The 15,021-nt window shown below is 37.0% G+C and overlaps 3 protein-coding genes across 3 annotated transcripts; all 3 read right to left on the minus strand.

Moving 5' to 3' along the window:
- Nucleotides 1-7,159: 7,159 nt before the first annotated feature.
- Nucleotides 7,160-8,045, minus strand: LOC135634990 (cold shock domain-containing protein 4-like). Its single transcript, XM_065145768.1, has one exon. The coding sequence runs from the start codon at nucleotides 8,009-8,011 to the stop codon at nucleotides 7,478-7,480; it is 534 nt and encodes a 177-aa protein (XP_065001840.1). The 5' UTR covers nucleotides 8,012-8,045; the 3' UTR covers nucleotides 7,160-7,477.
- Nucleotides 8,046-10,620: 2,575 nt separating this feature from the next.
- LOC135634546 (chaperone protein dnaJ 11, chloroplastic-like) lies at nucleotides 10,621-11,547 on the minus strand. The gene has a single exon (XM_065144914.1). The coding sequence runs from the start codon at nucleotides 11,210-11,212 to the stop codon at nucleotides 10,766-10,768; it is 447 nt and encodes a 148-aa protein (XP_065000986.1). The 5' UTR covers nucleotides 11,213-11,547; the 3' UTR covers nucleotides 10,621-10,765.
- A 979-nt stretch (nucleotides 11,548-12,526) lies between these two features.
- LOC103977419 (protein MOS2) lies at nucleotides 12,527-14,967 on the minus strand. The gene is made up of 2 exons (XM_009392913.3): nucleotides 14,264-14,967; nucleotides 12,527-12,793 (listed from the first exon to the last, which is right to left on the minus strand). Exon 1 carries the CDS (start codon nucleotides 14,878-14,880, stop codon nucleotides 14,290-14,292), a length of 591 nt encoding a protein of 196 aa, XP_009391188.2. The 5' UTR covers nucleotides 14,881-14,967; the 3' UTR covers nucleotides 12,527-12,793; nucleotides 14,264-14,289.
- Between the last annotated feature and the right edge of the window lie 54 nt (nucleotides 14,968-15,021).

Genomic DNA, 15,021 nt, shown 5'->3' on the forward strand with positions numbered 1-15,021 from the left:
GGCGATGCCACGATAACCAAAACAAACCCTTGTAAGTCGGATCAATCATTAAATACATCATGAACTTCCTTTTTATCTATTTGATTTACTGATTAAGATAAACTTCTTTTTGCCTTTTGCAGCGCATGGGTCGTGTAGCTTCAAGTAGAGATGAGACTATGCGATCAATCGCTAGACTAATAACTACAACTTGCATGGAGAACATCATGTTTTTCCGATAATCATAATCTCGTATCAAGAATGTCTTGGCTTCATTAATATTAAAAATGACATTGTTATGCTCTATTTTGTCTTCTTTTTTATGTCTCAATTTTTAGCATTGGTATGGAAGCCGAAACAAATGACTATTTTCTAATTCTATTTCAAAACTGCATAGATCCTGCTTAATGAGATATCTAACTCATTAACTTTGAGCCTAAATGATCCATCTAGAATTATTGAGTTACCTATAGTATATGGATAAATATCTATTTTACATTCTCATCAAACACTTAAGAAGGTAGCTTAGAGTCAAATCCTAACATAAAAGAGCATATATATATATATATATATATATATATATATATATATATATATATATATATATAACTTAATTAAAAGATAAGATTGAAATATCTATCATGATCACATGGGTGCAAACAAATGTAAACTCTATAATTTATTAAGAATGGAGAGGTTACACCATGATAAAGATCACTAACAATGAGGAGATGATGAAAATAATGAATCACTAGTAAATTAGATAGTTTACATACAATAAAAGTATATGAATGTAACCTTAAAAATTGAGTCTTGTAACTCTCATCCATGACCCTATAAATAGAAAAGTTTTGTCATGGTAAAGTATCAGTAAGAAGAAGGAAAAATCTAGATATTTGTTTATAAGAAATAAAAATTTCGGTTTGCCTCTTGTTTCATCACTCAATTCTTCATTTTAACTCTCTCTCTATCTCATTTTTACATTTCCTCGTCATGCTCCATGTCCTTCGTACTGTTTTAATATAATTCTAATATATCATTTAAGTACATCCATTAATATCGTCACATAACCCTCAAGTGTAGTTCTAATATACTTGAGTTTCTTAGTATGTCAAATATTAGTTTGAATTAATCCAGTTTGATGAAATGATTGACATACTAGGCTCAAAAAATTAAAATTTAAATAAATAATAATATATTTATCATATTTGCATAATCTAATTCTTCCAATATAAAGACTAAACTAAGAGCATTGATGACTTGACCCACACGTAGAATTGATGATGACTAACTTTGAAATCCAAAAAGAGATTAGAACCATCTTTCACACAAAATCATATGTGATTTCTTTAAGAGAATAAGGGCATGGCAAATGAATCAAGTACATTTTTAATGATCCAAACACCTTACTATTTGTCAAAGCATAACTAATTTGCACCCTTGCTTTTCCTTGGTGCAACCTTCGTATCAACCACACTAATTGGGACTTATTTCCTGTATTCTAATCTTGACCCTATACCACATGGATCAAAAAGGAAAGTGGACAAAATAATCAGAATAACTCAAATATAAAAAGCTACATTAAATAAACTTGTTATTACTCTCCTCTCAAGTTACACTAGGGAGACCACAACCCTCTACTAGTGACACTTGAACTTATTAGGACTCATCACAATCTTATCTAGAGTATATAATCTAAATTAATAAAACTCTTATATTAACCTCAATATATAATTATAAGTCTCTTCAAAGTAAAAAATTCTTTAGGGTTGATCTGCCTCTTTGAAGTTGAGGCAATCCATGAGGTCATGGCATGATCTCGATGAAATATATAGTCTTTGGACTTGTATCTCCTCCGAGCAACTATCTTAGTGGATGAGGTTCCCACAATATTATTTTCTACTTGATTTGGAGTAATACCTCTATCCATGACATATTTGTGTGAGGGGGAAGGGATAAGTTTGCCCTCGACCAAGATAGCCCCACTCGATCGAGTGCTCCCTACTGAGATGATCTTTGGATTGGAGCAAGGGCTTGTCATTATTGCTTTGTGCATTTTCATGGCTCCTTAAGCTTTTCTGTGATCATCGCCTCACCCATAATATTTTGATTCTACATTAGTGCATCTTAAAGATAATATTTAACTAATTTTCTTTGAGGGACAAAAAAGTCGAGAGGGACCAAAGTATGAGTATCAGTAATCTCTTAGGCCTCATTTGCTTTGTTTGTCGGATTGCTAGGAGGGTAGCGGCATAGCGCTTGGGTTGCATGTCATAACGAAGTATTGTTCAAAACTATAAATAAGTCTAAACATTATAGACTTGAGTGTCATCAACTAAGGATAATGTAGCTTGTTGAACTCGATAGTGAGAGTCTAAATATATCATCCATTGAGTATTCGATCAACTTTGGACACTCTGAGGCACAGGATATTATGACTAGCGAAGACATCTTAGGGGCAATTATTGAGGGGTTGGAGTCACTACTAATTGGGTCATTTGAGGAAAGAAGGTAATGACATACTATATCATCCAAATCAATATTTGAACCTACCAGGTGAGGTTTAAGAAGACCTTCATTGAGACCACCATATGGGTGGGGGTTTCTATCAGTGGGGAAAGTCTATGGTTATTGAATAACCACTAGTACTACATCAAAATTTGCATCAAGATGAAAGTTTTATTGGGAATATCATCTGTTGTTTACAATAGGTGAAGATAATATGCATGGGCAACGAGGTATCGTATCTCCTTACTGAGTGAGTTGATACAGTGACATTCTTACGACATAAGCCCTTTTGCTTCATTCACCTTCTTTGAGCTTTGGGTGAGTCTTAATAAACTAAAATTAGTGTTAGATGGGTTCATAACGTGGAGCCTCAATGAACTAAAATTAATAAATCTATCACACAACAAAAATATATAAATTTACTCCTATGTTACAAGTTCAAATTTTATCCACCTAGACTATTTTAATTTTTGTTTCTTTTTTTTAAGATTCTAGCCCCAATAGTAGCAGAGCAATCTAATCTTTTATATTTTATTAATTTTAATATATTAAGATCAAATTTTATATATTTGGCTATGATATAGATGGCATATTCATAATTAGTCACACTACTTTATACTCATATTTCAACGTAGTATATAGATGGACAAGAGTTTCTTATTATTGATAATTTAAATATACTCCTACAGTAATATCCATCTGGAAAACACCAATTAATCATAATTTGTCATATTAAAATTAAGTAATCCATGTTAGAAAATATATTTAAATAGGTAAAACACTACTATTATTTTTATAACAATAATACAATTTTAAAGAATATCAATATCATTTGAGGTTTCAACTAATAATGAATATGATATTTGACTGACCAAAATAACCGTAATAAAATATATGTTAATTCTTAAGATTTTATAAGATTATACATACACATAAGTTAAACTCACATCGCCAACATTATTTAAGAGCTAGTTATTTTGAGATAGATTCAAATTTTACACTAGATTTTAAGAGGATGATTAAATCCCCAAGCTAGGGTAAGAAGGAATTAACAAAAGTATAATTTGGGCTCCAAGTCAAATTAGAACAGACTGTATTCACCGAAATGAATCAAATGGAGTATAATTAAATCTCTAAAATAAGATAGGAAGAAATGTGTTCATTTAAAATGAATAAAAAGGAGTATGATTTAGTCTCCAAAATAAGGTAGGAAGAAATTTAATCATTTCGAATGAAATAAAAAAGAAGTAAGATTAAATGTTCAAAAAGAGAGAAAGAAAGAAATGCTTTAATCTAAAAAAAATTAAAGGAATACATGCACCTAACATATTTGTACATAGCTAGCATTACCTTGAGAAAATTTGGCAACCAATGGAATAGGGTCTACAGTCTGGTAATGGGGAGAATCCGGCAGCTTGCTAATTGCGTAGAAAATTGACATCATTAGAGCGGTGACTATATATTAATATAAACAATCAATAAATCTGCTGGTCGAGGAAATAAGTAATAAACCTTAGCTTTTTACCGCTGTTTATGCATGTACAATGCATCTTTGTCCCATTAACTCTCGAATAATTGATTTAGTTATCATTATGTGGCTCTTTTGTGGAGATTTCAATTGCATGTGTCATCATGATGATAAACTAGTGAAAAGTCATTCCAATACTCTCAATCTATTGTGATTTCATCTTTAAAGCTCATCTCTTAGATTTGAGCTTTCAAGGAACTTGTTTTACCTGGACGAATAATCGATTTGGATCTTCAAGAATTCTGCTCAACCTGATAGGGCTTCAACAATATTATTGTAAAGCATTTGTTTAAAATTATTTTAATCATTCTTCTTTCTTTATTTGAATGGGTTATTTTTAAAAGTGTAAGAACTAGACAATTTTTTTCATTTTAAGACTTTTTAGTTGAGTATGGAAAAGCAAAGCAATTAATTAAGTGGGTAGTAAAGGATCCTATAGTCGACATTTCATGTTAACATCCTTAAGTCATAAGCTTCCCAAATATTTAATAAAAAATTTGATAATTTAGAAAATAGAATTAGACATACTTTAACGGAAATAGAGTATATCAAGAATAAAGAAAATTCTAACATTCTCCTTGAAGGATTGATTTAACCTTCGTATCTTAAACAATAAAAATATCACTCTTAAAAGATAATTGCATAGAAAATGATGAACCAGAGCAAAAGATTAATGTCTTAGGAAAGGGGCTAAGAATACCAAGTATTTTGATAAAGTTGTGAACCTTAGGAGGAGGGGAACACTTAAAAATATTTACTATTATAGCAACACTTCATAGAGAGTTTACTTATTGATATTGTACCTTATAGAATAAGGATTCTTCTAACCAAGATCAGAATTTACTTAGCCACATCACTTTTCCAACTATACTTATAAAAAATCATGGGATTTGATTATAGATTTCTCTAATCATGAAATCCTCTCTACTATCAAGTCTATGGGTAGAGGAAAAAGTCCTAAAACTGATGAGTATACTATAAAATTTTATTATTACTAATAACCTATTTTTTGTAATATGCTTGAAATGAGATTGATTTCCATTATTACTAATTTTATTAAAAATAGTGCTATTGAAAGTGTTTAACATAGATATTATGAATAGAATATTAGGTATCCATGTTTCCCTTAATACATATGATGATATATGGTGTTGGATCTCTCACCCTTTGGGTACTTTAATAACTAAAAGTATTCATAAATTCTATAGGGATGAGGAGAATACTACCTATGATTATTGGAATTGGTTGGATAGTGATAGAACAATTAAAAGTCATTCCAAAGGTAAAAGTGTTATTACGAGAACTTCTATGAGGAAAGTTATCAACAATTGATTGGTTCTTTAGATTTTCTAGTATTCCATTAATTCCTTGCCTAGTTTGCAAAGCTAAACTTGAATCTGCAACTCACTTTTTTTTTTTTTCTTGTTTCACTACTACCTTAAACTATTAGCAAATGATCCAACTCAAACTATATTTTATCCTTTCAATACTTTGAAGAATAACCTAATAGGAATTGGATAATGGAGGGGCATGATTTGGATAAGGAAGTTTGAGGAAAACTACATGCTCTAATTGCTAATTTGCTATGGATCCTTTAGAACAATTTGTCATGTTCGTAATTGCGGTTCTATCGTTATTGCATTACGGTGTAAAGCATATATATATTTTTTATGTAATTGGAGTGGTGACCCTCCTAATTATACCATTTTACAAAATATTTTGTACCCTAATACTTCGAATAAATAGATACAATTATTTAAGAAAATATATTTGTATGTAGTGGTCGGTGGTTGTACTAATTTAAAGATGAGCAAATCAAAAGAAAATGGAGAAAACCCCACTCATAATAACTTTTGCTATTATAATTTCGTATAAGAAAGCTAATGTGGGAGATGGATTGATTGCATTGCGAAAATACAAAAACAATGGAGATGCCAATTTCCAAATGGTGCCTTCTTTTCATAGTCACTCTTACCAACACCGTATGCATCTACCCATTACAGTGTGTACCACAGTCTGAGCTTAATTTATGAGTATGTTAGCTCAAACTTATTTCCTAAATCAGTTTTGACTCGCTCGCTCGGATTAAGTTTGGACAGCACTACCGATCTGATATTTTTAATTATTTATTAATTTTGTCTATTTTTTATCAAATTAGACTTACTTTAGTAAATATGATATATTCATAATTGTTCACATGATTCATCCTTTTTTTATTGCAAACACATAGTTGTTGACATATTATAATATGGATTATTTTTAACAAAACCAAACTTACGAGAACAATTGTGTAAGTTCCTTATTTTCTTCATCCAGAAATACTTTACATCCACTATCAATTTTCTCCAAAGGTTTTCGAAGATTGCTGATTCCAAGAATACTTATCCCAGTAATAAAATAGTAATAAAAATCCTTTTATCATGTATGGAGAAAATGATCATTTTGTAAATAAAAAATAAAAAAAATATACTAGCTCTTTGTGTAGATCATTGTCTAAATCATTTTTCACCGAGCATTATATATTATATGCATTTAATCTGTGTCTAAATCAAGAAACAATTACTATTACTATTTAATCTTTGTCTAAATCAATTAAGATACTTATATCATGATTTTTATATTTAAAAATTTTATATTAAAATTTTTATAATTTTAAAAATAAAATAAATATTCTTATTTATTTTAATACCATCGTTACAAAAAATACACAATGTCTATAGGCAAAAATGATAGGCAACACAATGTCGATACAAAAAAATAAATTACGTCACATATTATATTTTTCATCAATATTAAGATAAATAAAATTATTTATTTTATTTTTAAAATTATAAAGATCTCAATATAAATTTTTAAAATTTAGAAATCGTCTTACTAATAGCAACGAGGGATAAATATTTTTTTTTAACACTAATAACTCATATTCCAAAAGGGCCATATATAATAATTTTCCATTCTCTATCTATCGGTTGATGACTAGAGATCTTTCTAAATTTTATGAAATATTCTAATATCTTTACCACGCAATAGTGTGAAACATGGAGGTACTAAATCAATTTCAACACAGTACTACAAGAAATAGGAACCACCAAGTATGACCGGGAAAGCAAATCCCCAATATAACCAACCAAGACAAAGCTACTCTTAAAAGAGACAAAGAAAGCTCTTTCGTTAAAGAGAAAGAGGCACGGCAAGAGCTAACACCCAAAAAAAACATTGTAATATGCAACGAGAACGTGTCGATCCCCCCATTCAAAATATATATCTGCCCTTCTCCCCTACCATCACATCATCCCTAAAAACCAAACACCATCAAAGCATACTGAAAACACCACACACCATCATACTACACTGAAGAAGCAAAGACAAAGGAAAGCAATCCACCGGCGGTGACATCCCAAGACACCACCACACTGTAGAGAAATGGAAACGGGAGAAGGGCTGAAGAGGAATCATTCACCGTCACTTGGTCGAAGGGCACTCCTTGGCGAAGTGCCCCATCTCCCCACAGTTGTAGCACGCCCCTCCGCCGCCCTGCTGGCAATCCCTCGCCATGTGGCCCGTCCCACCGCAGTTATAACACGCACGACCACCACCTCCGCCGCCGCTCCCGCCCTGGTAGCAGTCCCTCGCCATGTGCCCCGCCTCCCCGCATACGTAACACGCGCGCCCGCCTCCGCCTCCACCTTGCCCGCCTCGATCGTTAAACCCATACCCGCCGCGGCCGCCCCTCCCGCTGCGGCCGCCGTTTCCCTGGACGGCTCCGCCGTCGGGTGCCGTGACATCGACGGCCTTGGTGCGGCCGTCGTCGCCCTCGGCAACCGAGAACTCGACGTCCTCCCCGTCGGCGAGGGTGCGGAAACCGTCGGCCTTGATGGAGGACTGGTGGACGAAGAGGTCCTCGCCGCCGCTGTCCGGCGTGATGAAGCCGAACCCCTTCGCCCCGTTGAACCACTTGACCTTCCCCTTCATCCTCTTTCCTCCCCCTCCTTCCATCTCTCGTCCCGCGCAAACCCTAACACAGAACTAACCAAATGGCGCGATCCCGCCCGTTTACGGTACTCGCAGTATAAAACACAGCGACCGGCGGGCCCACGGGAATCACTTCGCACGAGAACGAGGTTACCTGGGGAAGACCCCGAGATCGGACGACCGGAAATTTTCCACGGAGGGAATCAGAGCATCGAGATGCGCAAAAACGAGAGGATAAGGATAAGAGAAGAAACAAGGTGGGGGTGGGGAGGGTGGTCAACCGGTCAAGGAGGAGAGGGAGTCAGTGGAATCAGTTCCATTGCATACAGATGGGACATGTCAGATTGAAAGCTTGTCGCTTCCCCAGGAAGCCAAAAGCGCAGAGAGAGGAGAGAAAGGTCTGTGGTCTCTCTTCTGGAGCTGCGACTTGACTCCAGTCTTCCTTTTTTGCTACTTGGGCTGTCTTTTCCTTGTTGGTTGCTGATACTGAACTCTTCCTCCTTTCTGCTCGTTCTGCTACTTTTAACTCTCCCAGTGGCTTCGAGGCATTGGGAACGCGGACAGGAGCTAAAGAAGCATGCTTGTTCCTGTGAGCAATAGGATCATCTTCATCTGGTGCTTCGTGATGGCTTCCTATACATGGTTTACAAAACTTTGGGTTTTCTCGAGGAATGCAACGTAAAAAAAGGAGCTCAGTGTCTGCCATTAACAAAGATTAGACATTGGTTAAGAAAAGATCTCGTTCTGTATGATGCTCTCTCTATGTATGTCGTGAAGATGTTTCTTACACCTCGAGCTTCTTTATGTGCCCTCTGATATTAACTAGTATGGGAAATAGCTTGGACCGGAGTCCAAAGTGACAAAACTATTTTCATCATCTTTTTAGTGGGAAAATTAGTGAGTGGATCATCATTAAATAAGAAGAGGTCAATCCAAGAATGGATTTTGATGTCACAGAGAAACTTTCGTCAAGCCATGTCAGCATGAGAGATTTTGTCTTCTTCAACATCATATATTGACTTAGAAATCTTTATAGAACTCGAATGAGCAGAGGACTAAATTTCAACCGATAGTTTATGATCTTGACTGGAGAAATCATTTTTGTAAACTTAATTTCCTGGAAGAAAAATGGGACAATTAAGGGACAGACAAAATCATGACACATGCCATCTCGATTCAAGTTAGAGAAACTTAATTTACAAGGACATATGTGAAAGATTCGTGTGTAAATATAAACACAAAGAGAAGGGTCTGAATAAAACTGGGGCTTATGATTTCTCTCTTTTTGGAATTTGGCAGGAACAGATTTGATCTCCTCTGTTTCACGAAGCCCACTCGAGGATTGGAAAGCCATATCTATTTGTTTTGTACATGATGCATTCAGTGCAAAGCAAACTTTCTGTGTCGATCGATACAAATCATGAGCATCAGAACAATGAATTATGGTCGAAAGAATAAATTGGATCTCAAACAAACGACGCAATATTTTAGACTGCTGAACACTCCTCTCTCCTCTCTCATGAGCTAATCCATTTTCGTTGTATTGAAGGCATTGGAATCCACTCCACACAGATGGACATCGACTACCTCCTCTTTATTTCTATTAATTTTGTTGTTTCTTCTGTAAATTTGAAGTTATTCCTTGAACAATTCTCGCATACCTAACCATAAACAGAACCTGGAAGCTGAACAGCCTCTCAGGAAAATGTCGAACAAAGAAAACATTAGAATAAGTTGGATTATTCTGACTGTGACATGAAAGAAATTAAAAAGGCAAATCCAACTAGCTTTAAAGAATTCACTCTGCGACAGTGGTAATAAGAAATTTGGTCTAGCAATTCATTTTGTGTTTCAATGGTTTATTCGAACCCAAATCATGCATGATTAGCTGGTGCGGAGCATTATCTCACTCTTTTTGACGGAGCATTATCTCTTCGAGACATGGAAAAGGCGATTCATTTTGTCATTTCATTTGATGAGTAATTAATTAGAATGTTTAGCTGTTTACGATATACTAGTTGGATTACTACTGTTCCAATTTTCATATTTATAATAGGATGATTTTTCTGAAAATATTTTCGTTTTGAGTTTTTGTTTTCAATTTCTCATTTACATTTTATCATCGTTTTCAATTTCTCATTTACCCCTTATTGTCGTCAACTCCTCCTTTGGGTATCACCTATGTTGGCCAACTCCTCCTTTGGGTATCGCCTATGTTCTATCATGGCCACCTCCTTCTCGTGATGTCTTATCATTTGTTTAACAAGATCAAGTTATCTCTCGAACTTTTCTTATTTTTTGTTATTCTTGTCTTTATGATAATAAAAAAAATTAAAAATAAGTATTACATTAACCTTCATTTAAACCTAGGAAGATATTAAAGTCGAAGCAAAAAGAGCCCGAAGACGATAAGAAACAACCAAAGACGAAGATAGTAGAGTATTATAAAAAAAATAAAAAAAAAATTAAAAGTTGAGATACCTTCTCATAAAAAGTCCAAAAAAATTCAGAAAAATCACTCTTTAAAATGTCTATCTCCGGATGTTTATCAATTATTCTTTATTATCACAACAATCAAATCCAAATAACAAAAAAACAATCAAATCCAAACGCCAGATTTAAAGCAGACAACATTTATGTTTCTTATTCGTTTCCTCTTTCTATCTATTCATTGATCGATAGTATTTACATCAGGCCCTTTTCTATTTTACAAGCTTTGGTACGAAGAAAGCAGAGACCAGTCTGTTGTGGCCATGTCAATTAACAATCAGACTCAGGTTACCAGCACTGGTCGGTCTCCCAAGTACGACGGCCGCCACAGGGGAACGACGTGGACCGCGAGTACGTCGACCGGCGGCGGCGGTCGAGCGCCGCCGCCGCAAGTGCAGCTGCCGAGTCCACCAGCCGACGGTCGTAGTCGGCGCGCTTGTCGGGGTCGGAGAGGGTAGAGTAGGCGGCATGGACGCGCAGGAACTGGTCCGCGGACGCCCCGACGTCCGGGTGGCACTCCAGCGCCAGCCGTCGGTACGCTGCCTTGATCTCCTGGCCGCTGGCGCTGGCAGGGACGCCGAGGACCTCGTAAAGGGAGGAGGCGGCGGAGGAGCTGAGGGCGGCAGCGACGGTGAGTGATCGCGGAGACACAGCGGCGCCGGCGTTGGGGCGGGGAGGTAGAGCGACGCGGAGACCGAGGAATTGGGAGGAGGATAGGGAGTGGGGGTATACCATCACAACGGCTTCGATAGCTCAGAGGAGATAAAGATAAGGAAGTCGGTCTCCCTTTTTTATAGAAGACCAAGGAGGTGGCCGCCTTGATTGCACTCGCCGCGGAAATCTTATCCGTGGATGGTCGGCAGCGGAAAAAGACCAAACAAGAGCCGGACGCGGATGCGGCAGTGTGGGCTGGCATAGTCTATCCGGGAGATTAATAGACCGAGGACGGAGACTCCATGAACTCAAATACCTTCCGCGATTCGTATTCCAAGCCATGTATGTGGAGGAGGCCGAGGGCAGATATAGTCTTCTTTATCTTGGCGTGCTTCCACTGCCGGGTTGTCGATTGTTGAGTGGCTAAGAGAGCCGGACTCGTTTCTTCCACTACCGGGTTGATGGAAACGCATAGGCCCGCATGAAAGATTTCGAGTCGACGCTATTCTTTACGCGTCCCTTTCACTGACGCCAAGGATGAGATGCTCCGCACCTCATTGTTTACGACTTGATTTTGGGCTATGCTTATCCAAGTGACCAAACAAAATCCCAATCTTATCCGAACTAAGCATGATCTTAGTCAGAGAACATCTAGGCAACACAAAATCTATCATATAACAAAATAAATCTTACTTAGCACAATTTAGGGTATTAATTAGGCTAGAATTCAGAAACTCTTTTTTTTTCTGCTGCAATCATATAAGTTATTTTTCTTCTGGAGTAATCATAAAAAAGATCACAGAGCTTTGGTGAGAAGCAATAAACGAGCGTTTATGGAATAATATGCATCTAATAATCACACCACTATAGTGTAACACCACTATAGAGTATCAAGATTATACCTCTCGCCACATACAATATCAAGTACAAAAGTTGAGAATTCAAAATCTCAATTAATACATGGAAGTTGTTTCAATAGTTTATCACAAGACCCTGAGCTCGAATCTTGTCTTCGCTATGCCAAAAAAAAAAGTTTTAATAAAGCCTCTTAACTTCATATTACTACGCAACACCACAATTTACAAGAGGTATTTTACTTACTACAGCTTGCAGATAAATTACTGATAACAGACAAAATAGCAGACCAGGTTCATCCAAAAGATTTGAATCAGTCAGCGGAACACTGAACTACGTTCACATGTTACCAGTTAAGGAAATGCCAGTTGGTCAAATCATATGAAAGCATTACCCAAACAATTTATGCAATAGAAGCAACAAATTTACCCAAAAATAAGATATATCGACTGATGATACCCTTCTGATGTGAATATTGAATACTCATTGTGATGCATTCTGTAAACAACTGTGCTGACCAGGTAGAGGAAACAATGAAAATAGACGTCAACGCATAAACCATAGTGAATTAATTACCTGTGTGTTTTGTGCTTTAAAAAAAAAGAGAGAATCTTCTACTACATCTAAACACAGTAAGCCACATTGTATACACTAGCTCAACATGTAGAATTTCAAACCTAGTAAGGAGTACTGAAAACATTTGCCTATGCCTAAACTCCGGTGAATCCCCAGCATGCTGTGTTTTGGTGCAGATAATGTTGGACTGCTCTACCTCAACATCTAAACTCAGCAATGTGAACTCCTTACCTGCAAAATCCTTAAAATATTACCCTAAGAACATAAAAAACTAAAACCCTTCAGTAGAGAATATGTACAAAGAACTGACTACTTCACAACAACACACACCTAAGCGATTGAATAAGACTTTCATATTCAGCAAAATGCATTCATAAAACCTACTGCCCTATGTTTGCATTTAAAAACAACAAATACTCAGATGAACTCTAGAAATTATAGCACCGTTTACATGTCCACAAGATATACTTATTGGCATCGCAGTAGTAATCATAATAGGTCTCTCTATATACAAAACAGGGTTTAAACTTATCATCAGAGATAGCAATGATAGAATTAACTTTAGTCCCAATACTGATTCCTCTGGATCAATTTCAGCCATGATATTGAAAGAGAGGGATAGCATGAGTGGTCATTTTATAAGGCCCAAAACAAGGGCTCACAGTCAAGAAGAGGTACTGATCAAGGACAGAGAAAAGGAACCTGTATATGCACATGAATTTTCTTTTTCTTTTATTTTTACAAGGATAAATGGTGAAGGCAGGTTTTGATCCAAAGATCTTGCGATGATTTTACAAAGACTTAACTAGTCCAACTTGTTAGCACCTTCTATATGTACCTGATTGATAGACTCGAAATAGAGAATGGTGCAAGTGCTTCCATGAAAGCAGGTACGCCAGTGAGTCTTGATTTCTCAAGCAAATTAATTTGCGAACCTCATGTAGCAGTCATTGACGAGTATCATGGGGTGCACCAACATGGATAAGTTCATAGAATTAATCAAAAACTATATCATCATCTAGCAAGCCAAGATAAAAGAACGATTGTTCCTGAAGTTAGTCTGAATTCGATTACGAAAATAAAACTCAAAATCTATGATGGTTTCATCGATAATCTGACAAAACGCCTTATCCAAACAGATTAAGTATCCAAGATCTTGATATGAAAACCTGATCCAAACTGAAAACCCAAGACCATTTGTATCCAGTTCACTACTATTTGTCTGCTTCCTGATTTATCACCACTAGGTCAAGCTATATCTGACTACTCTTCCTCATTTGAGCTAAAAACCTACAGCAGCAATGAACTAAATTTGTTTCCTTGGAGAAAATGATAAATAACTTTAGTTGTGTATATTCATGATATTTACCTAAAAAATGTACTTTTGCTACTTGTTTGGAACCAATTTCCAAGGGATTCCCAAAACTCTTCTCATTCCAAACCTAGGAATTCAATAGAACTATAGAATGTAAATTACAATTCACTTTTTTTTTGTTACAAATAATCTTTCATTATATGATTATTTTACTAGATATTGTTAGAACAGCCACAAGAGAGCTGAATTCAAGATACAGGATCAAATAACAAGAGAAGCTACTGTTATCTATAAGAAGAACGATCCAAAATAGCTACTGAAAGAACGAATAATACACTTGTACGCAAGAAGAGTATTCACGAGACCAGTGATTGCGGCACTCGTACCTATTGCCCTCGAAAGCTGCTCGAGACTAACCCTCGTTCGACAAGCACAGACCACCGATCTGTTCTTCTTGTTGCAGGGTCCGAGTTTCTTTCTTTCTCTTGTGATACCCGAGCCCTTCAGTTCCATATCTCCTCTTGTGTTCAACGACCTTGGGATCTGCCAGCATCTTGTTCCGCCCGATCACCTGGCCCTCCGACCACCCATATCCAGCGAGATAGGCGAACGGGAAGTCCTCAACCCTGATGTCCTTAAACTCATCCAACCCACGATCTTGGGGAAGATCCTTCATGTCCTCTCTGAACTTCCAGCGCATGTAATCGTCATCGGGGGCGGGAACAGGGAGGGGGCACTTCGTCTTGGCGTCCGGGACGGGAGGGATGATGACGGACCTGGCGTCGTGGGAGACGGCTAGGGTTTGGGATGCGTCGAAGACGGAGATGAACTGGGGCTTGGCGACGCCATCCTCGCCCTCGACTCCGGGGTCTCCTTGGGTGCAGGCGGTGACGGCTCCTCGGTCGGGGAAGGATTGAGACGGGATTTGGGCCGCGGGGGGATTGGGGCGAGACGAGGATGAGGAAAGAGTGAAGGAGATCTTTGCCGTCGTCTCTTTCTCCATGCCAAAGGCTCTAGGAAGAGAGCAGCCGTTTGCGCTGTTGATGCTACACAGGTGGTCGTGAGGTTCTTAGTCGTGAAACAAGTCGGGACCGAGTACATTTTATGTTTGGATGATTTCTATTGGTGACAGGAGAAATAGCAG

Source organism: Musa acuminata, chromosome BXJ3-4 (assembly GCF_036884655.1).
Source record: "Musa acuminata AAA Group cultivar baxijiao chromosome BXJ3-4, Cavendish_Baxijiao_AAA, whole genome shotgun sequence".
Lineage (NCBI taxonomy): Eukaryota > Viridiplantae > Streptophyta > Magnoliopsida > Zingiberales > Musaceae > Musa > Musa acuminata.

Bases quoted from the DNA above. Each gene is read 5' to 3' on its own strand.
- LOC135634990 (XM_065145768.1), bottom strand. From the start codon at position 8,011: ATGGAAGGAGGGGGAGGAAAGAGGATGAAGGGGAAGGTCAAGTGGTTC.
- LOC135634546 (XM_065144914.1), bottom strand. From the start codon at position 11,212: ATGGTATACCCCCACTCCCTATCCTCCTCCCAATTCCTCGGTCTCCGC.
- LOC103977419 (XM_009392913.3), bottom strand. From the start codon at position 14,880: ATGGAGAAAGAGACGACGGCAAAGATCTCCTTCACTCTTTCCTCATCC.